The sequence below is a fragment of the Rhinopithecus roxellana genome, chromosome 15, assembly GCF_007565055.1.
Source record: "Rhinopithecus roxellana isolate Shanxi Qingling chromosome 15, ASM756505v1, whole genome shotgun sequence".
Taxonomy (NCBI): Eukaryota; Metazoa; Chordata; class Mammalia; order Primates; family Cercopithecidae; genus Rhinopithecus; species Rhinopithecus roxellana.
Window position 1 is genome coordinate 485,236 of NC_044563.1, and position 27,091 is coordinate 512,326.

Below are 27,091 nucleotides of genomic sequence, written 5' to 3' on the forward strand. Positions count from 1 at the left end.
TCTGGTATTCAGAAGATACCAGAAGGCTGGTATCTTCTAATGTGCCGACATCCTGGTCAGAGTTGTCTGTGTCTGTCAGTCACTCCTTCCTCTCACGTGCCCCACGGTTCTGCTTCTAACTTGGGCCTTTGCTGCACCCAGGACCGTGGCCAGCATGACTGCCTGTCCCTTTGGCTCCTCCTTTGCCAATCTCATGGCAGCCCTGTCAGTCGCAGTTTCTATTCTGCAGGGGCCTATCCCAGTCCAACTCCTCCCCTGTGGCCATGATGCCCTTCCGAGCACCCAGTCCTGTTTCACACGCTGCTATATCAGACATGTGAGCTCCTGCCGTGAGCCGGGCTTGTGTGCCACCCCCACATCCACAGTGCTGCAACACCCCTGTCCCTCTTGTGGGCACCATACTTTCTACCATCTCATGGCCTTGGCCTCACCAGACACTCCTAGCAGAGCTGGCTTCACTCCACAAGGCCTTGGTAGGTGAGGCCATGTGTCCAGGATCTGGCTCCCACCGGCTACAGAACGTGGCACAGAAACCACGAATGCCCCTCATGCCTCCACCAGAAATGCAGCTCCACGATGTCCCCAAGCAGGAAGGGGCAGTCCTGCCAGGGGACAAGGCTCCACACTGCGCCCCTTAGTGCAGCATGCCAACACGCCACACGCATGTGGCACAGCCTGCGTTTTCCCTTCGGGGCTCATGTTGCTGCCCACTGACTCAACAACTCTGCTACAGCCAGGCACCAACCACGGCCACAGGCTGGGAACGGTCCTCACGCTTTCAAGGGTGGTAACAACACGAGGGAACAAAGCAGGCCCCGTCCAGAGGCGGACGCAGCTCACAGTGGTGATCAGTGGGGGAGAGGGGAGGGAACCAGGCCTGCGCCCCTGGTCCTGCCACCCCCTACCTGGCGCTGGCCCTGGGGACCACCCGGGAATGTGGACCTCCTCTTATCCGCAAGAAAGACTACAAAGGGGCCACTCCCAGGACCGCCCCTCCCCAGCCTGTGTCCCTCACCCAGACAGCCACGAGAGCCGGCAGGGGAGCCATTTGTCTCTGTGCCCCATGGCACCCGGACAAGAGGGGATCACCACGGCTGAGAAATGAGGTAACAGCTTGTCATGGATTAGACGCAGTGTGACTTCAGATGAACAGGAATTACCGCTCACACCGAAAACACCATGTTCTGAATTCATTTCTGAGGAATGAAAGCCCCGGGAGGAAGGAAAGAAAGAAAAGGAGCTCATCACAGCCAGCTGCCCACCCTCCCATCGCCCATGTCCTGGGTGGGCCCCATGCAGGCAGCAAGGAAGGTGAGTGCCCACTCAGCCTCGACTGGATCCTGGGCCTACACCAACGCCAGTGCCCCTCCAGATGGCTGGACGCACTCTGCTCTGCCAGGGCTGCCCCTGCACGAGCTTGATGCTGAGACAGGGCGCTCTGTGCCCCAGGGCCCTGGGGGTGCACTGCCCAGCTGGCTGCCTCACACTCTCCTCCCCAAGTCACCCTTTCTTTCCCTCTTTCCAGAAAGAGGGGATGAACAATCCCAGGTTGGGGCCTAACCAGGTCCCTCCAGCCACGTGGACCCCACAGCTGCCAGAGGCCAGGGTGGATGCGGCCTCCAGAACAGCGTCCTCCCACATGCCGAGGGGAGATGGTAACACAAGTGAGCCCACAGTCTTCTGCCACGTACCCACACTGTCCCTCCAGCACAGCACGACTCCCACGTTCTACCTACGACCTCCCTGAAACCCCCACCCACCCACCTTGGTCCCAACACTAGGCCCATGTGGCAGATGCCCCCTCTTCCCTCGGCTGACCAGGTACCATCTCCGGGTGATGTCTGCCTCACTGCATCGACGCCAGGCAAAAGGAACGTTGGCTCCACGTCACCCCCTCCCGCCACCATCTGCTGGGGTGGGCCCATCTCTTCCCTTCTCCTGCACTGCAGCTACCAGACCCTATGGGCTTAGCCTCCATCTCTCCCTAGATTCTCATCTTCCAGCCACCCAGCAGGGGAGGGCCGTAGTCTGTCCCCAGTTGACCTCCCTCCAGGCTGACTGTGAGGAAGGTGTGGGCTCAGACTGTGGTCCCCAGTCCCTGCCAGCCACACCACCTGGCCCCGCAGTTCCCACCTGCAGAGCCAGGCCCCACAGCAGCCCTGAGGGAATGCCAGTTCCCAATCCTAAGAGAGATGGTGGCATCAGTGTCAGGCCCCACAGCAGTCCTCAGGGAATACCTTTCCCCAATCCTAACAGATGCTGGCATCACTGTCCCTGCAACCTCCCACGCTCAGGGCATCTGCCCCCAGCAGCCAGTGCCCATATCTGTTCCTCCACCCACAGCTCCCCTCCCCCTCTGCCTACCTGTCGGAGATTTCTGAACCTGTCTCCCATGGCCTTGGGTCGCCTGACCCATCTGCTGCTGCCAGCCTCCTCACCCCCTCACAATGGCTGCTCTACTGTCCATCAGCCTGCAGGCCTAGCCTGCTCCCTGACTGGCCTGTCAGCACCCTTCAGCTCTTTGGGGACTGACCCCAGCCTGGACCTCAGCCTGTCCACACTGCACAGAGTGCCTACAGTCCCCCCCAAGAGGCCTCAACACAAACTGCCAGCACGCAGCCTGCCCCATCCCCCGAGGCTGCAGACAAGAGGCAGGTAGGCGGGGAGCAGGGGCCTCTGTGCAAACGTGTTTGCTGGGGATCTGGTGATGGCACCCCCATGCGTTACCTTTCTCTGACTGCTGAGTCGGGCTCCCCATACAGTGATGGCCTGCCCTAAACCATGGGGCTTAGAGGAGATGGCCAGCGTCATGGCCCCACCCACCTCAGAGTGGACCACTGCCTACAAGGCCAGCAACAGCACCAGCAGGGCCCAGGAAAGAACCCGGCCCTCCCTGGGTTTCTGAGATCAGCTCCCTGGACCCAAGAGGGTCCCAGTAGCTAAGGACGCCCAGAAAACAAGAGGGGCCAACTAGAGACTAACCCAAGGGCTCCGCTCCCCACATAAGGGTGGCACCACCACACTGGCACCTGGGGACAGTCTGCTGGTCCCACTGGCCTGTGGGGTTTACACTGTGGCTTTGCCCCTGGGTCTCCTCCGTTGCCGAGACTGTGACCGTGGAAGCAGGGCTGGAGGTCAGCAGAGTGCTCAGTTCCAGGACCAGACCCCCTGGGGTCTGTGGCAGCTGAGTTAGGGCTGCCTCTGTCTGCTGACAAAGGACACGATAAATTTGCATTTGGCGACTTGGGGTGCCCCTCCCTGCAGCACGCAGACCTCCCTCCCGGGGCCATTGTTCCACGGACAGCGCCCCTGGAAAGAGAGAGCCCATGTGTTGGCAGCGTGGCTCTTGTGAGGTGAATGACAAGCAAAATTATGTTCTGCTGCAAAAGTGCCAGGGACAGGGATTTATGAGGCTTCTCTGCAGTAGCTACTCTTCCTTCAGAGTGGGGTTGGGAGGATAAACACAGATGATAAAACAGCCCTCCTCACCTCTGGGGGTGCAGCCAGAGCCTCGGGAGAACCCAAGGGAGTCTTAGCACCTTCACGGGCCCTGCCGACTGGGAGGGCACAGCCCCGCGCTCCAGGTGAGCAGGTGCACAACAGCAGCGCCCAGCCCTCTGCCCAGCTGGGCCCCACTTCCCCGGGGACCCCCACGGCGAGCCTTGGCCCCGCCCCCAGTCTGGTCACAGTGCCCACAGCCCTGGCATGCATCCCACCCTACAGCTGCAACCCCCACCAGCGCCATGCAAAGGGAGCTGTGAGCTTTGGTTGCTGTGGGGTGAGGGGCAGGGATCTGGCCCAGCTCAGACTGTCCACTTCCTGCCTAGGGCCAGAAGCTCAGGCAGAGGCTGCCACCAGCAAAAGGCAGGCACCTGGCCCTCTGCCCCGGACTCAGTAACTGCCCTGGGCTCCTGAGCTGGTCCCCACCGATGGCTGCTTCTGCAGCTCCCCTAAGTACAAAGGGCAACCCGGGAGCTCCATGAAATCTGTGCCTCACAGAGGTGGCCAGGCTCATGGCCTCTGGACAGGGAATGTCTGCCACCCCAAGGAATTTTCTCCCAGCCCCAAGCCTGCAAAATCCTCCCAACCACCTGAGACAAGTGCTGTCAGCTCAGGAAGGGCATGTCCTCACAGCCAGCACCTGCCAGCCCCCTTCAAACCCTGGGAACACAGGTCAGACATTAAGTGTCTCACGTTGGAAAAGGCTGGCCATGGTGCCTTGGGAGGCCGGGGTAGGACGATCGCTTGAGCCCAGGGGTTCAAGACCAGCCTCGGCAACATGGCGAAACCTCATTTCTACAAAACAAAAAACAAACAAAAAATTAGCTGGGCGTGGTGGCATGTGCCTGTGGTCCCAGCTACTTAGGAGGCCGAGATAGGGGAATCACTTGAGCCTGGGAGGCAGAGGTTGCAGTGAGGTAAGATCGCACCACTGCACTCCAGGCTGGGTGACAGAGTGAGACTCCATCTCAAAAAAAAAAAAAGAAGAAAAGAAAAGAAAAGAAAAAAAAAGATGCAATGTGGGGGATGACACAGGCCCCAAACCCAGAAGAGAGGTGAGACTCCAGGCCTGGACTTGGGCCCGTTCTTGCTGGGGAAGGTGAGGTTGCTGGGCTGCGGGAGCACAATCGTCAAGGCAGAGCCGGGCTCCTCCCCGCTAGCACCACCCACAGATCAGCCCAGCTGGCACATAAAGGAGAGGGAGGGGCCAGGGCACACAGCAGTGTGGGCTCGGTCTGGGACAGGACCCCGAACGCCTGGTCACAGGTAGAGCGAGTCCTGTCTGCACAATGCTGGGTACGTGTGCAAGCTCAGGCCATGCACAAAGCAGCCCCCAGGGCTCAGCTCTCAGCACCCCTTCTGCTTTCCACTTTCCAAGGTCTTCCATCAAAGGGTCAGTCTGGGCCCACCAGGAACTAGGAACTGCGTTGTGCTGGGAGCCAGAAGGGTCTGAGCACAGCCCGCCCCAGCTCCAGGGAAGGAACCTGGCCACGACAGCGGGAGCGGGGCACAGGTCTGAAACCCGGTCTGCAGGACATGCTGCCATGTCTGTCCCAGCGCTGCCTTGCCCGGCTGAAGCCCACACTGATCAGCGGAGAGCCCTGGAAAGCTTGGAGAGAAAAGTCGGTGGACCGTGCAAAACGCCCTCAGCAGCCTCCAGGCTGTGAGGGAGGCCACCAAGCTGCCTGCTCAGCCAGGGGTGCCACCCTGAGGGCATGGCCGGCCTGTGCTGGGACAGGCGTCTGCAGGGTGGCAGCCTCCTGTGAGCACAAACTGGCTCTTCTGTGAGTCCCTCTAGACATCCTCGGGCTTGGGGGTACACCCAACCACACACGGTGAGTGGCCCACAGTCACTTCTCTGCCTCTGAAGGGACAGAAGGCTGCAGAGGTGCAGAGGGTTGGCAGCTTCTTTCCAGAGTCTGCCTGAGGGGCTGCCCTGGGCAAAGCCCTGGGTCTTTTGCCTCGACACCTTGGGGTGCCCCCAGCCAGGCCAGCCCTGCCTGGGCTCTGTGACTCCCCAACCCAGCCTGCTTCTGTCCACTTGGCCCCCAGGTCTGCCCCTGGGACTCACGTGCTGACTTGGAGCCTTCTCTGGGCCCAGCACAGGGGCACAGAGTGTGTGTGGCAGCTGAAGCCTCTGTACAGACGGGCTGGGGTTTGGGTGTTGAGCAGGAGGGCGTGGGCCCTTGGCCAACACCCTGTACCGGCTGCCCCAGACCCCAGAGACCTCCACAGTCACCCCCACACCTCCAGAGCAGCACTTACCCGGGGGTGATGGCAGGTGGGATGACCAGGAGGGCCAGCAGCCGGGCCTGGTGCAGAGCTTCGGCCAGGTGAGTGAGCATGTGGATGAGGCCCCTGTAAGAACCGAGAGGTGGGGTTGGCAGTGCCTGGCACTGAGGCCTCTCCCAGGGTTCTGCGACACCCACTGCCTCAGGGAGGGGTGGGGCTGGTCCCCAACCTGACACCCTGCAGCAGGGCAGGTGAGGCTGCGAGTCCCTTCGTGGGAACTTCCTATCCATCTCTGGATGTAGCCCCAACAACACTGTCTCATGCCCCAATGGGCCCCCCTAGAGTGGGGGCCTATGCAGTACCCTAGGAACCCCCAGAAAGAGGGGCTCAACCAGAGACAGCCCCACGTATCCACACCACACTTCAGACACGGCAGATTTAAAAAAAAAAAAAAAAAAAAAAAAGACACACCAGTTGAGGAAAGGCCCCCAGCAGGTCCAGGACACTGACCCGAGGGCAGCCGCAGGGCACTCCAAGGGCCACACCTGCCTGGTGTGGCTGAGGGAAGGAGGGGGCAGGGCAGTGGGCAGGGGAGGAGACAGGGAGCAGCAATGAGGCCTCCTCTGGACCCTGGAGTGGAGCAGTGCTCCCCAAGGGACGGCACTAGCCTCCCTCCTAGCATGGCCTGGGAGCAGCCCTCAGGACCCAAGCCTGCCATGTGCACACGCTGGTGCCCAAGAGTCTACCTGCAGGTGGCCGCTTTGCAGAAACTGGCCTGGAGCACATGCTGCTGCAAAGTTGGGTTTCAGGGTGAGGCGTCCACACTGGGCCGGCTCTGGCTGTTACCGAGCATGGGAGACTGTCACTGTCACGCTGCAGCCCCGGGAGCCCCATCTGGGGAGGAGACCCAGACCCACCCCTCAGGGGATGACAGGAGGGCTGAGGGCAGGGCAAGAGCCGGCCCTGCTGGCCTCAGGTCCCGCCCTGCTCCAGCACAAGCCTCTGTGGGGCTCGGTGAGAACCAGGTTAGGTCAGGATGGGGTGATGGTTCCTTAGCCAGTACCCAGAGGTCCTGGTGCTCCCGATGGTGCCAGGACCAGGGCCTGCATGTGCAACTGCTGCATAGTGGCAGCTCCTGTTTCCCTGACATGGCCCAAATGGGACTGTCATTTTCCTTTTTCTTTTGAGACGGAGTCTTGCTCTGCCACCCAGGCTGGAGTGCAGTCACCGGATCTCGGCTCACTGCAAGCTCCGTCTCCCGGGTTTATGCCATTCTCCTGCCTCAGCCTCCCGAGTAGCTGGGACTACAGGCGCCCGCCTCGTCGCCCGGCTAGTTTTTTATATTTTTAAGTAGAGACGGGGTTTCACCGTGTTAGCCAGGATGGTCTCGATCTCCTGACCTCGTGATCCGCCCATCTCGGCCTCCCAAAGTGCTGGGTTTACAGGCTTGAGCCACCGCGCCCGGCCTGGGACTGTCATTTTCCAAGCTAAGCCCCCATCAATTCCTGGGTAACTCTGGCCCAGATCATCCGGTGTTAGTTCTGCCGGCTGCAATGCAGGCACAGTCCTCAGCAGGGAGCAGAGTCTTTGGGCAGCCTGTCCTCACGCCTCTGCAGCTGTGTCCACAACTCTATGGGTGCCAGAGGCTATCACGCACTGCGTGCCACTTAGAGGTGGTGGTCAAGGAGGGTGCTGCCCCCGCCCCTGAAACGCCAGAGCAAAGTGAGCAGAGTAAGCCCTGCCCAGATGCCTGGGGAAGTTGACCCTACCTGGGGGTCTCCTGCCTGGCTCCCAGCCTGTGGGCTTTGTGCTGTCTGCAGGTACCCACAGCTCCTGAGGACAGTGGTGGGATGGCCTTCTTCCAGGGCCACACCAGACCTGAGGGCCAAAAGGTGCCCCCACTCTGTGAGGGGCCCAGGGAGCCTGGGTGTCCACCCGCAGTCAGGCTGTGTTGCCCAGATGTACCTGGGCCCCCAGGAGACAACATGGGCCCTGGAGGCGATGTGGGCTGCAGCTACAGTGGTGCAGCATTGCCCGGAGTGCTCCTCACGACAGACCCCCTCACATTGCCAGCTGCTGGCACTAGTGGCTCCGAGTGCCCCTATCACAACCCCTCTGGATGTAGGGACAACAGTAAGAGGCTGACTCAGCGCTCAGGAGGGACCAGAGGCAGCAACACCCCTGCCAAGGACACTGCCAACAAACTGCAGGAAAAGCTGCCCTGAGCCTCTGTACAGGGCCCAGTGCATGGGACCAGAACCTGCTGAGCCCAGCCTTGGGCCTGGCACACTGGGGCTGGCGTCAAAGTGGTGGTCAAAGGCAGGACTGTGCTGAGGTAGCTCCGAGGCAGCAGAATGCCCAAAGGAATCTGTGGAGCCTGGATACTGCCTGCCCCTGCCATGCTGGCAGCTCCCCACCTTCCTGCAGGAGCCTGGACACGAGGTGCTCACAGGCTGCTCCCACCCGTCCTCCCCTGCCGCGGCCACTCCGGCTCGGCAATTCCCCTACTGCCTCCTGCCCTCCCACCCTGACGTTAATGACCCGTCAGGAGCCCTGACACGAGGTTGTCTCAGCACCCTCAGCCTCCACCCCAGACACGAGGCTGTCTCAGTGCCCCCACGCCACCCCAGACATGAGGCTGTCTCCTGAGGAGCCTCTGGTGCTGTCTCACTGCCTACCTAATGCCCTGAAACAGAAATGAGTTACGGCAAATCTGATTAATAGACCCATTCTCCCAGGATGAGTGAGAAGGCTGGAAGCTGGCAGACTCTGTCTCCTGCTGAGACACCCCTCCCCTCAGAGGGTAATGGAAGGTCAGCCCCAGCAGGGTCCTCTGCCCACTGCTCAGCAAGGAGCCCCCTCAGGCAGGGCCTGGGATTGTCCCTCAGCCAGGAGCGCAGGCACCTGATCCTCCCGCAGAGCTGGGGCCCCTCAGGGGCTGTGCAGACGACAGGTTCCCCACAGTCTTGGGGACATCCTTACCCCCACTGCAGTGCCCCTCCCAGCCTCCCTCCACGCAGCTCCTTGTCCTCCTGCTGCTGCCAGGCCTCCCAGGAGGAAAGCAAACAGAGGAGCCTCTCGGACACATCCAGTGAGGGGCACACTGAGGGGTGCTGGCTGAGGGAGTGGGGTCTGGGCACCAGGATTCAGTGGGGAGCACACTGAGGGGTGCTGGCTGAGGGAGTGGGGGGTCTGGGCACCAGGAAACAGGACTCCAGGGCTCTTCTGGAGCCTGGGCCTGGGAGCAGTTCCAGGAAGAGCCTTGGACTGCTGCCTCCCAGCCAGTGAGTCCCTCAGAGCCCAGTGGGAGGAGCGGCGGGGCTGCAGAGGCTGGAGCCACCCACAGGGGCAGGACCTGTACGGGCTCCAGGCTGAGGGTCCTCTGAGCCCCTGGGCGGGAATCCTGCCCTACCCCTCATGGGCTCTGCCTCAACAATGTCCCTTTCCTTCCTCAAACTTAAGATCTGTGTGGGGACGCTGCCCCGGGTTGGCAGAGCCTGGACCTGCAGCTCCTCTGCCCACAGCAGCAATGGGATGAAAGTGCCATGGCTGCTGCAGGGGACACCATGGAGCCTGAGCTCAGGCCTGGGCTCTTAAAGCACAACCAGAACTATTTCAGGTGGCAGGGCCGGGGAGCCGATTCCAGAACCTACGGCTCGCACAAAAGGCTGAAAAGCTGGACAGCTGCCACAGGACTCTGCTGTCCAGGCACCTGCGGTAGAGACGATGCCAGCCTCACTCGCTGCAACCAGTGGAGTGAGAGGAAGCCACCTGTCCCGAGCACATTGAGGACGCCCCTACCAACATCTTGGGCAGCAGTACTGCCCCCCGCCATCTTGTGGGGCAGTCGCCCACTCTGGCAGAACAGGAAAGGTGGCTGTTTCAGGTGAGTTGGCTGGGCTGCTTGGGCAGGACCAAGGAAGAGCCATTCCTCAGGGCTGTGGCCAGTACAGTCCAGGCGGGGGAGCACTTTCCGTCACTCCCTCCAATCCTGGTCAAGTGGCCCACGGGGAGTGGGAACCCGCACGGGTCATGGGAGGGCTGGGCTCTGATGTGGCAAAAGGAGGCGTGAGGGAGTGCCGTGGCCGCCTCCCAGTGGTGTGGACTGCTGCAGAGCCTGGGGGCCTGGGAGGCATTCCCCAGAGGCCACCATGGCAGTCCACACCATGGGTCCCGGCCATGCTCAGGGACACCCCCAGGAAGGTTCCCCCATGTTGTGAGGAGTTTCTGCTTGTGTCCAAGTTCAACCTGCTGTCACCACCTGGGCCATCTTTCTCTTGCCAAGTCCTCATGAATGAGGGTCCTCGAGTTCCTCTGACCACCCAAGAGAGGCATCAGGGCCGGTGCAGCAATGAGTTCAGAGCCGGCTGCGTGCCACAGGCTGCTTCCACTTTTCTGAGCAGGTGTCCATCTTTTGTGCAGCCCCATCCCCAACCCAGGCACAGGGACTGTGGAAGGAAGGCCCTCCCCAAACCCCTGGTCTTTCCTCCAGCCTCCTTCAAACACCAGGGCCAGGAGGAGGGCCCCCCACCACCACCTGTGCCCACTCACACGCGCTTCTGGCTTAGCAGCTGGTTCCAGACCTCCACCACGAAGCCATCAAAATGCTGGTTCTGAAAGAAGCAGTCACAGGTAAGGAGGGCCTGGAGGTCCAGGAGGAGGAGTGGAAAGACAAGAAGCCTGCCACCTCGGCCCACATGGTCAGGTTGTGGCCTGGTCACTCATGAGGCAAGACCCAAGCCTGGGCTGTATGCCCAGAAGTGCCTGTCTAAAGGAGGAAGTGTGGGGGTCCCAGAGGAACAGGAGTGGAGGGGCCAGTGCTCTTCTGCATCCCGCCCACACATGTGCCTCCCCCAACTCCACCCCGGGGGCATGGGGGCTCCCTGACCCCTGCAACCCAGACATACTGGCAGCCAGCAGGGCTGGGTCCCCTCCCAGGAGGGTAGCAGGCAGCTGGGCTTTGCCCAAGGGAAGCACCCTGGCCCAACAGACAGGTCTCCCATGCCTGGGACCTCCAGAGGAACCGTGGTCAAGAAAGTGAGGAGCAGCCTGAGCCTGGCTGATGCTGCCTTCCCTGGAAGACAGGGGCCGCACCAGAAGGTGCCCAAGGAAGAAGCCAGAAAAGCCGAGTGGAAGCCTCGCAGGAGGCCCAGCCAGACGGCCAGGTGGGACCTGGGGGGGCTATGCTCAGAGGCTGGAGCAGCACACAGGCCTCACCTTTGCCACCTGGACCACGGTCTTGCTCAGCTCCTCTATCTCATCCTCACTGTCTAAGACATTCCGGAAATCATCGTAAGTCCAGTCCTCAAACAGGAGCCGAGGCACTGCGGTGGCAACAGACACACATGGGGGCCGTGAGTGGGAGATGCTAGAGGCTCCTAATGCTTGCTGCCTCAAAAGGGCATCCCCTTGGCCTCCAGAGGGAAGTGAGACCAGACAGTGAGGGGCAGGGAGGCCACCTGGAGCAGCCACGCGTCCAGAGAGGATGTCCCAGAGCCTCACAGGCTGGAGAGGGAGGGGTGGTGGGGAAGGAGCGAGCAGATGCTGACAGTCCTGATATCCTGACAGCAGCTCCCCACAGGGCTCCGCATGGTAGTGGCCCCACCTTACAGGAGGGAGGCTGGGACAGACTCCAGCTACTCCAGCTCAACCCTGTCACCTGCTTCTAGCATCCCCCAGAGTCTCTCCCTCAGCAACTCGTACTCTTAATCCACTGCCTCTGAGGTTGCCACTGGACGTGGGGACACATGTCTCCCCATCCCCAGCCATGAGCTACAGGGGCACAGGTGAGCCAAGGTCAGCATCACCCTCAGGCCGAGCCCAGGGCTTGGTCCCAGCTGCCCTGATAGGACTCATCAGGTGAATGAAGGAAGAAATGGAAGGGAGAACAATGAAGGCAATGACACTGGCCAAGGAGGTGCTGGCTTTGGAGGGCCACAGCCTGTGTGGGGAGGAGAGCCCAGGACTCCAGCCAGACCAAGGGCTGTGAATGCCAGGCCAGGCCCAGCCTCATCTCGGAGCAGTCAAAGTAACCTGTGCCGCGGCAGCACAGCTGGGTGATCAGGAACATGTGGAGACCCCAGCGCCCACTTGTCCACCCTCGGAGGTCGTGCCATCAGGGCCTTCACTCCTGGCCTGCCAGACTCACCTATGTGCAGGCCCTTGGCATTCTTCCTGATGGCTCGCATCCACCCTGTGGGACATGGAGGGGACAGTCAACAAAGGGACGCGCGCCCAGCCGGAAGACCCAGCCTATCTGAGGAGGAAAATGTGGCAGCTACACCATACGCAATGGGAAGGACGGGGCGGGGAGGCAGGTGTGAGAACCCACCCCTCCCTGGCCCAGGGCTGGCCCTCCACACTCCCTTTCTGACCCCAACTCTCACCCTTCTGGCCAAGGTCCCCTCCTGACCCTGCAGAGAAGCTCTGAGCTTGCTCTCCCTGAGCTGGGACAGATAAGAGCCTGTGGCCAGCCAGGGGGACAGGCAGTTGCATCCCAGGGCCTGGGGAAGGTCAGGGTTTCTCCGAGCTGAGGGATGGCCAGACCCGCCAGGCCCTGACACTGGCCGACACTCCATCACCTCCCCACGGTTCTCTCAGTGTCAGGGAAAACCACTCCTGCTCTCCAAACTCCAAAACTGGCTAACACTTCCCCTGCCATTTCTCTCTGTCTGAGACCAAATGTAAGGTGTGGCCATGTAAACTTGGGCAGATGTCATCAGGATGTGCCATCAGGAGGCAGCCTCTGCCTGAACCCCACCCTCCTCCCTGGCATTGAATGAAAATTGCTGAGAGGGACAGAGGAGGAGAGGCCAATGGCCTGTGCCCTTTACGGCCCAGAGGCCGCCCGAGTCATTGTAGAGCCCGTCCTGCTCATGCTTGTGTGCGGCCCAAAAGAGAAAGGGAAGGCCCACCTCACAGCCACCTGGACCACGCAGCAGAGCTGGGCACAACACTCTGAGGCACCAACCTGGCCTTGCAGAGGATCCCACAGTGGCAACCACCTCAGAAACCCCCTCCACCAGGCCTGCCCTGCTCCACTCCCCTTCCCACTCAGGACACCAGCCCACACCATGGGCCTGCTCTCCAGGCTTGGCCACAAGGGGTGAGGGCAGGGGCCTCACGGCCATCACACTCACACACCCACTGTCTCACACTTAAACATGTCCATACTCACAGTCACATTTAACACTCACAATCTCTTCTCTCCCACATCATCAGTCTCACACACACTCACATTCACACTTAAATCACACACACACACTCCCATACCGAGACACCCACAAAGAGAGACACACCCATTTACACACACCCCTGCTCTCACACTCACACTCTTTTCAGCCTGTGGGGCAAGCACAGTCAAGCAGGAAGGATGAGAACCTTGGTCCACGTCGTGGAGGCCCGTGACCTCAAACATCTCACGGCCACGTCTCTTCAGCTGCAGCCAGACGGGCGAGATCTGTGTGAACTTGCTCCCAAAGACCTTGGTGACATCGTAGCCATGGCTGTTCCACTGACAAAAGATGGAGACATGAGATGGAGGACGGGTGAGTGAGCGCCTGCCTCAACGTGGTGCTGTCATTCTGGCGGCTCTGGACATGCCCAGGGCCGGCCAGTGTAGACAGATCTCAGCCCGGACTGACATCAGCTCCTGGCCTGGGGTATCCTTCTCCCACTCTGGACTGCCACTCACAGCCTGGGACCCAGGCCACGACATCCCTTTCACCAAAAGTGACCAGTGCTTGTCTCAAGCCCTGCCCAGAGCTAGTGCACACCACTGCTGCAGGCTGGCAGCTGGGAACAGCAAGAGAAGAGGACGCTGGGTGTCAGAACCCACCCCTCCCTGGCTCAGAGTTGGCTCTGCACACCCGCTTCCTGACCCCAGACAACCTGAGAGCCCACCTTGGGATTCAGGGGGAACCCACAGAGGTCACCACACCACAGCAAGCCACTGGAGAGACCCCCAAGGCCTTACACTCTGCCATCTCCAGAATGGCACCTCTCCCACTGTAGCCTCACAGCAGTGACAGTCCCGGGAGATCGGAACACAGACCCCCATCACTGACTGGCCAGAGGAGGCCACCGCGGGGCCAGGGCAGCCCGCCTGAGCCTCAGGACCTCCCTCTGCACTGCGAGGGCCCCAACTTACTGGAGTGACATAGCCCAGTACGTCTCCAGCAAAGTGTCTGTCCCGGGCCTTTGCCGAGCAGTAGCTGCGATGCTCAAGAACCACGCTCTCAGCTTTGAGGTCCGTCACCACCAAACCCCGGTCTTGAACTGGCTTATCTGAAAACTGACTCTGAAATAAAAGCAATGAGACAAAGCCATCAGCCATCTGTCCTCAGTGTAGAACACAAAACCCCACCCAGCAAGCCCTTTCCATTCAGCCAGCAGCCGAGTCTCTGGATCAACACAGTGCTGCTGACCTGCAGACGCTGCACGTAGAGGATCGAGACCACAGCAGGCAATTCAATTCAGAAGGGCTCTGGCTATCAACAGACACTGGCCGACTGTACAGGGCCTTTCCCACCCTTGCTCCGAGCCGGAAGGCGCGCAGGCAGCCAGACAGCTATGGTGGCTCCCTCCGCTCCGAGCCGGAAGGCGCGCAGGCAGCCAGACAGCTATGGTGGCTCCCTCCTTGCATGTGAGGGTGGATAGTCTTGCACCAGCTCTGGCCACTTTATACCCATCTGGGCACTCCAGGGCCACACACTTTGCTGGACAAGAACATGCCAGGTGGGCTGGGCGCGGTGGCTCACACCTGTAATCCCAGAACTTTGGGAGGCTGAGGCAGGTGGATCACCTGAGGTCAGGAGTTGGAGACCAGCCTGGTCAACATGGTGAAACTCCATCTCTACTAAATATGCAAAAATTAGCCAGGCATGGTGGCAGTCGCCTGTAATCCCAGCTACTCGGGAGGCTGAGACAGGAGAATTGCTTGAACCTGGGTGGCAGAGGTTGCAGTGAGCCAAGATCGTGCCACTGCACTCCAGCCTGGGCAACAAGAGCGAAACTTCATCTCAAAAAAAAAAAAGAACATGCCAGGCACACGCCACCATGCTGGCCAACCACTGCCTGCCACCGCCCCCACCAATGCAACCCTGCTGGCCAACCACTGCCTGCCACCACCCCTGCCAATGAGAGTCTTTTCCTGCCATGTCACACCTCCCCCTACTCCACCTCTGCTCCTGGAAACCTTCCATCCAGTTATCAACTCGTCTCTTCTGTCCACACTCTGAGGCCTGGCTCAGCCTTCCCTTGACCTCGCCCCAAGAGGCTCCGTGAGAGAGAGATTTCCACTGCATAGTTTATTTGCCCCCAGACAGCACAGAGAGCATCTGCCAATCCAGGACTAGGTCATAGGAACCGTCCTGTGGCAGGGTCTAGCCAGCGGCATGGGGACTGCTAGGACTGAAGGGTGGTTCTATGAGTTTACACCTTGAACATGCAATCCCAGGGCCATCCCAGGGGAACACCCCAAAAAGCATGAGGCAAACACAGCTCAAGGCCATGACACAGACGGCAAGATGAATATGTAGGTGATATAAGCAAGAGGTGGAGGACGGAAATTGGCAACTGGCACATAAAACAAGCCCCATGTGGGTGAGTGGGGAGGCACCCTACCCTCAAAACTTGGCTCCAGAGGCTGCTCACTCAGAGGCACTGACTGGCCAGAGCACCAGAACCACACAGGCCGCCCACCAGCTGCGGGCTCATCAGGTACCTTTGTGAGGAGCCAAGCCCCTCGAGCCTCCTGACTCACAGGCCCCAGTGGACAGAAAGGAGAAGAGGATGATGGATCAGCCCTCAGCCAGGACAGTTGCCTCAAGTTCCCAGGCCACCCCTACCTTCTCCAGCAGCGTCTTTGAGGCGGCTTTTTTGGCATCTGACTTTGACAGCGTAGTATGAACAGGGCTGCAGGCCAGAGCAAGCCAGAGGAGGTTGAAGAGTGTCCGCATGGTAGGTATGTCACAGGAGGGTCCAACCTCGGGGTCCAGAGGGCTGCAGGGAGAGCAGAGCACATTCAAACAACCAGTAGAGATAGGCAGCACATGGGCAACCCCTTTGCTGAGGGGACCACTTTCTCCTAATAGGGCCTGGGTCCTCATGGCACTGGGCGAGGCCTTGGCCACTGGGACACAGCCTTGCCCTGGACCAGCCCTGGTGGCCAGAGTCCATTCTCCAGTACTCCTGGGCCTCCTGACTGAGCCACCACTTCCTCCTAGACACCCAGAAAAGAGCTTCCTCACCATCAGCCACAGAGCCCTCCCCTCACAGTCCAAGGCCGCCCTGACCACCACTAGCCATCTAGGAGAGCATTGGTCCCCACCTCCTCCTTCAAACCCAAAGAAAGCCAAACCATGGTAGGGCTTAAGTGTAAAATAATGAAGTCACGAGCTGGGCCATGTCGTGGCTCACACCTGTAATTCCAACACTTTGGGAGACTGACGTGGGAAGATTACTTGAGCCCAGGAGTTCGAGACCAGCCTGGGTAACATAGTGAGATCCTGCAAAAATTAAATATTTGGGCCGGGTGCAATGGCTCATGCCTGTAATCCCAACACTTTGGGAGGCTGAGGCAGGCGGATCACCTGAGGTCAGGAATTCGTGATCAGCCTAACCAACATGGTGAAACCCCACCTCTACTAAAAATACAAAAATTAGCTGGGTGTGGTGGTGTGCACCTGTAGTCCCAGCTACTTGGGAGGCTGAGGCAAGAGAATTGCTTGAACCCAGGAGGCAGAGGTTGCAGTGAGCCAAGATCACGCCACTGCACTCCAGCCTGGGGACAGAGCAAGACTCCATCTCAGAAAAAAGAAAAGAAAAGAAAAGAAAAAAATCGTAGACTCAGAGAAGCCTACGATAATGACGACGATGGTGGTGATGCCACATAAGTACTAAGAGAAAATATAGATACCCATTTATGCAATGTCAGGGTAGAGAAGGCTTTTCCAGCTCTATGAGCAACGGGACAGATGAGGAAAGAAAACACCACTGGAGTAGAACTACATACAAATGTAAGACTTTCATTCAGGAAATAAAGAAGGAAATGTGAAGACAAATAATAAACCAAAGAATATTTGGAACATACTTGACAATAGTTTTCTACCCATGATCTACTCATAACATGCAAATAAATCTCACAAATCAAGAAAAGGCACTTGAATAAAAAATGTCCCGGCTGGGCGCGATGACTCAAGCCTGTAACCCCAGCACTTCGGGACGCCAAGGCGGGCGGATCATGAGGTCAGGAGATCAAGGCCATCCTGACCAACAACGTGAAACCCTGTCTCTACTAAGATACAAAAAATTAGCCAGGTGTGGTGGTGCACGCCTGTAGTCCGAGCTACTCAGGAGGCTGAGGCAGGAGAATCACTTGAACCTGGGAGGAGGAGGTTGCAGTGAGCCAAGATTGCGCTACTGCACTCCAGGGTGGTGACATAGCAAGACTCCAACTGAAAAAAAAAAAAAAAAAAAAAGTCCCACAGCCGGGCGCAGTGGCTCACACCTGTAATCCCAGCATTTTGGGAGTCTGAGGTGGGCGGATCACCTGAGGTCAGGAGGTAGAGACCAGCCCGGCCAATGTGGTGAAACCTCATCTCTATTAAAATACAAAATTTAGCCAGGCGTGGTGGTGGGCACCGCAATTCCAGCTACCCAGGAGGCTGAGGCAAGAGAATTCTTGAACCTGGGAGGCGGAGGTTGTGGTGAGCCAAGATCTTGCCACTGCACTCCAGCCTGGGTGACAGAGTGAGACTCCATCCCCGCCAAAAAAATGTCCCACTATAAAAATATCAGATGAAGCCGGGCGTGGTGGCTCAAGCCTGTAATCCCAGCACTTCGGGAGGCCGAGATGGGAGGATCACGATGTCAGGAGATTGAGACCATCCTGGCTAACACGGTGAAACCCCATCTCTACTAAAAAGTACAAAAAATTAGCCGGGCGAGGTGGTGGCGCCTGTAGTCCCAGCTACTCGGGAGGCTGAGGCAGGAGAATGGTGTAAACACGGGAGGCGGAGCTTGCAGTGAGCTGAGATCCGGCCACTGCACTCCAGCCCGGGCGACAGAGCGAGACTCCGTCTCAAAAAAAAGAAAAAAGAAAAAAAAATCAGATGAAAAGAGGTATAACACAGAGACACCCAGAGCCCCAGAAATGAGCAGCTTAGCCTGATTAGTGACAAAGAACCGAACAAACCCTGAAATAAGACGACATCTCCACACGCTCTGTGAAGAAGTGGAAACAGTGATGCTATCACAGGAGCTGGACAACAGTGACTCTGCTGAGCTGTTAGTGGAAATTCAAGTTGAAAAAGCTTTTTTGATGACAATCTGGTCATGAATATACTTTGCAACATGTACTTCCTTTTTTACTTATTTTTGTTATTTTGTTTTTTCTTTTTTTTTTTTTTTTTTTGAGACGGAGTCTTGCTCTGCCGCCCAGGCTGGAGTGCAGTGGCCAGCTCTCAGCTCACTGCAAGCTCCGCCTCCCGGGTTCACGCCATTCTCCTGTCTCAGCCTCCCCAGTAGCTGGGACTACAGGCGCCCGCCTCGTCGCCCGGCTAGTTTTTTGTATTTTTTAGTAGAGACGGGGTTTCACCATATTAGCCAGGATGGTCTCGATCTCCTGACCTCGTGATCCGCCCGTCTCGGCCTCCCAAAGTGCTGGGATTACAGGCTTGAGCCACCGCGCCCGGCCTATTTTGTTTTTTCTTTTTCCAACATGCATTTCCTTTCTTTCACAAATTCCACACTGGGGGAATTTCTTTCTTTTTCTTTTTTTTTTCTTTTGAGATGGAGTCTCGCTCTGTCTTCCAGGCTGGAGTGCAGTGGCATGATCTCGGCTCACTGCAACCTCCACGTCCTAGGTTCAAGTGATTCTCATACCTCAGCCTCCCGAGTAGCTGGGATTACAGGCGTGTGCCACCACATCTGGCTAGTTTTTATATTTTTAGTAGAGATGGGGTTTTGCCTTGTTGGCCAGAATGGTCTCGAGCTCCTGGCCTCCAGTGATCCGCCTGCCTCCCAAAATGAGCCACCATGCCCAGCCATGGGGGATTTTCCACGTATGTAGAAAACATGAGGATGTTCATGGACCTGGCTTTCCCAGATGCTGGAACACCGACAGGCACGGCCATGCTTGTGACGTGCCAGTCAATGAAGACACTACAAAGCAGCACTGACACAGTGCAGTCCCACAGAGAAAGCATGTAGGGAGGGGTGCTAAAAATCAAATGATGTGCCCTTAAGGTGGAAGCTTAAGAAACAAAACAAAAAAGTAACCCAAGAGCGGGGGCTCATGCCTGTAAACCCACCACTTTGGGAGGCCAAGGCGAGTGGATCCCCTGAGGTCGGGAGTTCGAGACCAGCCTGACCAACATGGAGAAACCCCGTCTCTACTAAAAATACAAAATTAGCCGGGTGTGGTGGTGCATGCCTGTAATCCCAGCTACTCAGGAGGCTGAGACAGGATAATCACTTGAACCCAGGAGGCAGAGGTTGCGGTGAGCCAAGATCGCGCAACTGCACTCGAGTCTGGGAAACAGGAGCAAAAACTCCATCTCAAAAAAAAAAAAAAGAAACAAAACAAAAAATAAACGAGCAGGCTATCTGGAATTACCGGTCATTCTGTTTCTTCTCTTCTGCTTTATCTGTATCTTCTGGTCTTCCTGCACTAAACTTTTATTATACTGTTTACTTTTAGGTTCTACGGACCACCAACAAATGTGATTCTATTTTCTGGCCGGGCGCTGTGGCTCACGCCTGTAATCCCAGCACTCTGGGAGGCCGAGACAGGCAGATCACAAGGTCAAGAGATCGAGACGATCCTGGCTAACATGGTGAAACTCCATCTCTACTAAAAATACAAAAAATTAGTCGGGCATGGTGGCGGGCGCCTGTAGTCTCAGCTACTCTAGAGGCTGAGGCAGGAGAATGGTGTGAATCTGGGAGGCGGAGCTTGCAGTGAGCCGAGATCGCGCCGTCTTGAAAAAAAAAAAAAAAAGTGATCCTACTTCGCATCTTTCACTGGGGTTGGGGGCGGCGGCAGGGGGAGCTGAACAACTACCACAGCCCAGCCGGGCTGTTAGTCCTTCATGAAGCTTCGGGACACTGCTGAGAAGTTCTTGGCTAGTTTCACAGCTCTGGCAGCACAGATCCCTCTAGACCAGCTGAGGGGCCCACACAGCCTGGGCAGAGACAGAGACCTGAAAGGTGGGGAGCTCAGCCCAATCCACTACCCAGCAAGTGGGCACATGGCCTTCCCCTCAGGTCACAGGGTCCTGAGGATATGGGAGCTCAGGCCCAAGAGGCTCCGGGAAGCCCAGCCAGGCAGGTGCACCTGTCAGAAGATGCTGCCAGAGCCAGGCCTACCACAGTGCCTACCCTCCTACTCAAAAGACTTCCCGGCCAGGAACCTGTTTTCACTCCCTCTGAAACCGTCCCCTTGACCCGCTTCCTTCTGCAGAGGCACACGCTGTCCCACTTTGCCCTGTCTCTTCCCTGGGTGAGACTGGTGCTCCTAGTGCAGACTGAGGGGACTGTGGCTGCCCCTGGGCAGGGATTTTGCATGCTTTGGTACCCAATACACCCACAACACACCTGCGTGGGAAGAACGCGGTCCTAGAGCAAGGTCGACCAGTGAAGCTCCCCCACCTAGGAGGCAGGGAGCCACGAGACAGCCTGACCTGCACGCTTACGGGAAGTCAGGAAGGGAATTCACAGGACAAGCACAGCAGCACCCAGTACATGGAGCCACAGGCAAAGCAGTGAGTGCTTCAACAGCCACGGCAGTTCCGAGGGCTGTGCAGAGGGAATAAGAAGGCCCAGGCACAAATCACCACCCTGTGCCCCAACGCCCAACCTCTCCAGCCCTTCTCCTCAGTGACACATCCCAGAATCACAACCAAGGGCAGCAGCCTGCTGTCACCTGCCCCTAGCCCCACTATCTTTCTGCTGCAGCTGAGGCTTGGTCTGAGTCAGCAACAGCCCCAGGGAAGGAGGGGGAGGGTTCTGGCCACGACACAGGGAAGACGGCCCAGAATTACTTGCCTGGCCAGGCTGCAACGGCGGCTGCCTCAGTTCCCAGGCACCCAGTCTTTGACCCCAGCCCATTCCATGACCACTGGCTCCTTCTCTGTCTTCTGGGTGGAAATCTGGGTCAGGGACGAAGGAAAGGAACGAAAAACCAAATGGGTGGTTCTCCAGGAGACTGGCTCAGGAGTAATTTGAGGGCACACTCAGGTACCAAATGACCAACCACTATGGGGCTGGGTCTCTGCCCCTACCTGCCGTCCTGCAGATTTGAAACAGGGCCACTGTCCACCCACCTAGAGGCCCCTCTGCCTATGACCTCCCTGCCCCCCAACCTGTGATTTCACACTTCAGGGAAGGAAGAGGAAAGTGTGGAAGAGGAAGACAGTCCTGTCAGCATGTGTCCAGCAGAGGGGGCACTAGGAGAACCTGACTGAGCACAAGGCCAGGGCCGGTACTGCCCCTGTCCACTCACACTCAGCTCGCCAGCTCAGCGATGAGGTGCTCGGATACAGGCTGCTCACAAATGCTGGGCTGCTTCTCTGACTTGCCATGGAACTTTCCAGACAACGGCCCCAGGGAGATGGTGTGTGTGATGTGTGAGGGATGCTCACACTGCAACCAGGTCCTTGTCTGGGCTTTGGTACCTCCCCGGCTCCCCACTGCTCACCAGCCGCTCTGCTCTGAGGCCTGTGAGGACACTCTCCATCATGCTCTTCACGTAACACCGACTCCCAGGCTCGCACACACTTTGTTCCTGCATCAAAACGTGTTTTTTCCCCAAATGCCAACGACCTTCCCTTGGGCAGAACGGCTCCGCACACAAAGGGAATGTGGTGTGTTATGAAGAGGCACAGGCCCCGACCCTGGTCATCCAAAGTGGTCCCAAAAACCATTCTGTAACAAGCTAAGGTGGAGAGCTACTGCTCCCACTTTCCTGCACTCCCAGTCCGTAGGCCCAGGACCTCCTCGGTGGTGGTGATGGAAAGGATGGGAGTCACAGCAGGGGCTTTCCAATGCTTTTCATGGAGACCAGCAGTAAGAAATGCACTTTACATCACAGCCCAGCACACGTGTATGTCATGTGCGCACACATGTAAAGCGACAGCAGCCAATCAGAGCTAACTCCATTCTGTGATGGACACACTGACAACTCCTGTTCTGTTGTGTTTTGAAGAACTGGTGTATGGTGGCTCCGGCCTGTGATCCTAGCACTTTGGGAGGCCAAGAGTTCTTGACTGGTTTTGGCAACAAAGCAAGACCTGGTCTCTACAAAAAATATTTTTCTGCCGGGCGGATCACCGCATCAGGAGTTCAAGACCAGCCTGGCCAACATGGTGAAACCCAATCTCTAAAACAGAATTAAAAAATTAGCTGGGTGCAGTGGTGTGCGCCTGTACTCCTAGCTACTCGGGAGGCTGAGGCAGAAGAATCCCTTAAACCCAGAAGCGGAGGTTGCAGTGAGCCGAGATCGCACCACTGCACTCCAGCCTGGGCGACAGGGTGAGACTTTGTCTTAAAAAAAAAAAAAAAATTCTTAGCTGGGTGCGCTGGCGCACACCTGTGGTCCCAAGTGGCTAGGAGGCTGAGAGATGACTTGAGCACAGGAAGTCGGGGCGGACGGGCGGGCGGGTCACCCTCCAATTCCGACAGTCTAATGGAAGCGTCAAGGTCTGGGGCTGAACCAAGGGTGGGATCCGGTGTGATGCGCCCGCCTTTCGCGGGGACCGCGTACCCCTCACTGGGAGGGCAGCCCGCCTGGAGCCCTCCCGCCTCTGCTCCCCCGGGGGTCCTGGGGACCCAATGGCCACCACTTTGCCACACGAGCCGCGCGCTCACACACTCCTCACCCGCCGGCCACATCCCTTATCTGCGCAGTCAGGCCCCTTCCACCCAGCGCGCCTCGCTCTCAGGCTCGCTCGCCCTAGCGCACGCGCTCCACCTCCCACTCGCGGTTCCCCCGACACGCGCCCGCGTCCACACTCGCCCTCCACCCCCGCCTCGCTCACCCTCGCACTCACAGCAACCTTCTCTCACCCTCGCTCACCCTCGCTCTCACACCCTCTCACACGCCTCCTCACACACTCGCTCTCTCTCACGCGCCCGCGCGGCGTCGCCCGCGACCCCATGCCCGTCCCGCCCGGGGCCGAACCTCGCTGCCCGGCGCGCCCACTTCACGAAAGGGAAACTGAGGCCGTGCAAGGAGGAGAAGCAGATGCCGGCCGCCGCGGGGCTCACCTGCATGTCAGGGAGGCCTGACGGCCACACACTCACAGCCGGAAGACGCTCCAGCGCGCCGGAAGTCCCGCCCCAGGCGCCCGCGCGCCGCCGTCGCGCACGGCATGCTGGGACGGAGAGGGGCTGGGCCGGGACTGGGGACGGGCCGGGGCGGGGCCGGACCCCGGGCCAGGGGCGTTCACCTGAAACTCCTGTAGTGCTCGCGCTGGAGCCGGAGCCGGCTCCCAGGTTCCCGGCCCAGGGGGCACTAAGTTCCCAGCGCCACGGCTCCAGGGCAGGCCTGGTGCCCTCGGCGTGGGGCCGCACGGGGCCTCGGGCTCCAGGGCCTCTGCCCTGCTGGGCGGTGCCGGGAGAACCCCGCGGTGGGCTCCGCCCCGGCACACTCCTCCCGGGACCCGGAGTCCCCGCCAACTCCGGCCGCACCGCCGCCTGGGTGGGCCATCTCCATCCCCAGGCCGATGGCGCCCACGACGCAGTCTCCAGCGGGGACGGCCCGAAACGCGCGCTCTCTCGGTCCGCAGCCCCGCCTTGCACATTGCACAAGCCGGAGCCCCTGGAGGCAAACCGAGTTCCCGACTCAGCCCCTCGTGCTTGGATGAACGCGCGCGTGGCCAGCACTTTCGGTAACCGCGCATTCTACGCGGCACAGGCTGTCCGACCGCCACACCCAGCCCTAGCCGTTCCCAGCGCAGTTTCCTGCAGAAAACCGCGCGGCGGGCCTCACCCTGCCCCGCTCTGCCGTTCCCGGGCCGCGCGTGGGCTCCGAGACACCCTGCACGGCTGCTTCCCCATTTCTGCTGCTTGGGAGCTTTCTCCTTAAACTAAGCTTTGTTCTTTCTTTCTAGTCACGTTTCCTTCTTTCCCTTCCCGGTATTTTCTGCCAGCTGACGCCCAAGCCTTTCCTAGAAGGGGCTGGGAGCAGCATGCAGTGCGAGGCACGTCCCCCACCAGCTGTGGGCTTTCACCCAGCTCAGCACTAGCTCTCAGCAAACGGCTTGGATGGTGGCCTGACACCTGACCTTTGGGGGTGAAGACCTAAAGTCGGCAGAGCTCTGGAAAGGGTCCCAGTAAGCTATGGCAGTGTCCTCAGGGACATATGCGTAGTCCCCGCAATGCTAAGGAGGCCATGCAACTTGTCTTAGGAAAGGCGCTTAGCCATTTTAGGATCACATTGAAGTAAGAGGTCTTTGGCGCTAAAGAATTGCAGAATCGATCGGGAGCCACCGCCTTTAATCCCAGCACTTTGGGAGGCCAAGGCGGGTGGATCACTTGAGGTCAGGAGTTCCAGACCAGCCTGGCTAACATGGTGAAACCCTGTCTCTACTAAAAATACAAAAATTAGTCAGGTGTGGTGGCGCACGCCTGTAATCTCAGCTACTGGGGAGGCTGAGGCAGGAGAATTACTTGAACCTGGGAGGCGGAGGTTGCAGTGAGCAGAGATCACTCTGCACTCCAGCCTGGGTGATAAAGTAAGACTCAGCCTCAAAAAAAAAAAGAAAGAATTGCAGAATCTACTTAGGGTTCACTCTGGGCCAGAACTACAGACCCCAAGAGCAGATGGGGCCCGCAGATGGGAGGATAGGAAGCCCAGAGCTAGGCCCCTCTGCAGAGCTCCCACCGTGTCCGGTTCCTGGGGTAGTCTTGTCAGTTGCCAGCACAAAGTGGTCCGCCTCCCAAACTGCATAGTTTGTGCCAATGGGCCCTGTGTACCTGGATTGAAAACGGACTTCTTTAGGTGGGCACCCATCTTTTAGCCTCAGGAAGATGTTGAATGAGACATACCAAGATTTAAGAGAATCAGAACCAAAGTGTTAGCATTCATGTATTAAGTGAAACTTGAACACATTTCGTATTTCATGTTTTTGGAACATCTAAGATAACTTGCAGTTTACCACGTTGTATGAGTTTTTAGCTGGGTGCAGTGGCTGACCCCTGTAATCCCAATGCTTTGGGAGGCCAAGGCAGGAAAATCACCCCCCCCCCAAAAACAGTATTACAATGAAACAGGGTTTCACTCTGTCACTCAGGCTGGAGTGCAGTGGATCATGGTTCACTGCAGCCTCCACCTTCTAGGCTTAAGCAATCCTCCTGCCTCGGCCTCCCCAAATGCTGGAATTATAGACATGAGCCACCTCACCACGCCAATGCATGAGTTACTGAAGCACCCAAGATTCTGTTGTCAATTCAGACAACCTAAAGCATGCAAAAAAACCTAAAGCATACAAAAAGGAGTGAAAAGAGACTTCATTTATAAATTGTTTGAAATGTTGAAAATTGCTTGAGTTTGTAGATGGGACCGAATATTATGCAGAAGCCCCTTTAAAGTGGCCACAGGCCAGGCGGGATTGCTCAAACCTATAATCCCAGCACTTCGGGAGGCCAAGGTGGGCGGATTGCCTGAGCTCAGGAGTTCAAAACCAGCCTGGGCAACATCTCTACTAAAATACAAAAAATTAGCTGGGCTTGGTGATAGGCACCTATAGTCATAGCTACTTGGGAGGCTGAGGTGTGAGAATCGCTTGAACCGGGAAGGTAGAGAATGCAATGAGCCGAGGTTGAGCCACTGCCCTCCAGCCTGGGCAACAGAGTGAGACTCTGTTTTAAAAAAAAAAAAAAAAAAAAGCCGGGCACAGTGGCACCTGCCTGTAACGCCAGCATTTTGGGAGGCCAAGGCAGGTGGATCACTTGATCTCGGATTACCTGAGCTCAGGAGTTCAAGACCAGTCTGGGCAACATGGTGAAACCCCACTCGCTACTAAAAATACAAAAAAATTAATCGGGCATGGTGGTGTGCACCTGTAATCCCAGCTACTTGAGAGGCTGAGGTAGGAGAATTGCTTGAACCTGGGAGGTGGAGGTTGCAGTGAGCTGAGATTGCGCCATTGCACTCCAGCCTGGGTGACAGAGCAAGACTCCATGTCCCAAAAAAAAAAAAAAAAAATGACTATAAAGTCTTCTAGGCTTACAAAGGGAATAATAGGGGTTTGTAAAATTGAACTTAACAGGTTAATAAATTGGGTTTTGAATTTATAACTTCAATGTATTGAAATTAAATTTTAATAAATCAAATCCTAACTGTTGAAATGTAATGTAAATCCAAGCATAACCACCTTGCCCAGGCACTAAACCGGCCCTCAGTCCCCATTCCCAACCCTCCCTACCAGGGGTGGGTGTGGGGTGCTCTGGCGGAGGTCCAGGCTCTGCCCTGTAGGCCCAGGTCTGACCTGCCCTGAAGCCCTCCTGCTTGCCCACGGCTTGTCTGCAGTGGGCATGGGGGGACAGAGGAGGGCAGGGGCAGCCCGGTGGGGTGAGGAGGCCTAAGGCCTGTAGAAATGAGTGTTTTTGCTACCGACTGGATCCCTGGCTCCTGCTTTGGGAGACCCCATGCCTTACCTGGCATGTTCCTGGGTCTCCAGCCTGAGGATACCTCTCAGAGACATTCTCAAAAGCACTGGAAGGCTGAGAGTGGTGGTTCACGCCTGTAATCCCAGCGCTCTGGGAAGCTGATCACTTGAGCCCAGGAGATCAAGGCTGCAGTGAGCCGTGATTGCACTGCTGCACTCCAGCCTGGGCGACAGACAGGACCCTGTCTCAAAAAAAAAAAAAAAAAAAAAAAATTACTCACACCTGGTTGTTGGAGGTGCCTGGTGGCTGTGAGGTCTTTGGGGCTGGGTTTTCGACTTCCCCGGGTTGGCCAGTGCTCCCGGGTGGGGTCGCAGGCAGCTCTGGGCGACTCCTCATTTGCGGAGTCAGCATAGGCAGGGCCCTTCTCGACAGTGGCAGCCTCGTGACTCTGTCCTGTTCTAACTAGGAGACCTTGGCCTGGGTCACCCAGAGGGCAGGACCTGGGCCACTATTGCTGACCACGTCCTGTCACTCCTAGGCCTTGAAACATTCCAGTTTAGAGGCCGGAAGCCCAGGAAGAGAAGGACACACACCAGCACTCGTTGCTGCCGAGCCCTCCCCACCCGTGGACGGAGACATCCTCTCTGGGTGCTGGGATAAGCAAATCCAGGGCCAGCAGGAGGGAGAAGTGGCACACTCATGCCCGGCGGAAGCTTCTGGATCCAGTGCCAGAGCCAGCACAGCA

General features: G+C 58.0%; 1 protein-coding gene across 6 annotated transcripts in view; it reads right to left on the minus strand.

Annotated features, from left to right (window-relative positions):
- Positions 1-23,121, minus strand: part of CHID1 (chitinase domain containing 1) — a 44,845-nt gene extending 21,724 nt beyond the window's left edge. Inside the window, exons 1-10 of one of the 6 annotated variants that reach the window (XM_010386889.2) lie at positions 23,002-23,121; positions 21,434-21,520; positions 20,782-20,885; positions 15,582-15,735; positions 13,883-14,032; positions 13,114-13,246; positions 11,882-11,926; positions 10,951-11,057; positions 10,285-10,346; positions 5,767-5,859 (exon numbers count right to left, since the gene is read on the minus strand). In XM_010386889.2, coding sequence (XP_010385191.1) covers positions 5,767-5,859; positions 10,285-10,346; positions 10,951-11,057; positions 11,882-11,926; positions 13,114-13,246; positions 13,883-14,032; positions 15,582-15,692 — 701 coding nt within the window. In that variant the 5' untranslated portion in view covers positions 15,693-15,735; positions 20,782-20,885; positions 21,434-21,520; positions 23,002-23,121. Of the gene's footprint in view, positions 1-5,766; positions 5,860-10,284; positions 10,347-10,950; positions 11,058-11,881; positions 11,927-13,113; positions 13,247-13,882; positions 14,033-15,581; positions 15,736-20,331; positions 20,466-20,781; positions 20,886-21,238; positions 21,382-21,433; positions 21,521-22,915; positions 22,938-23,001 lie in introns of those variants that run through there. The other 5 variants (XM_030918028.1, XM_010386942.2, XM_010386752.2 and 2 more) reach the window with 5 other exon arrangements.
- Positions 23,122-27,091: the final 3,970 nt, after the last annotated feature.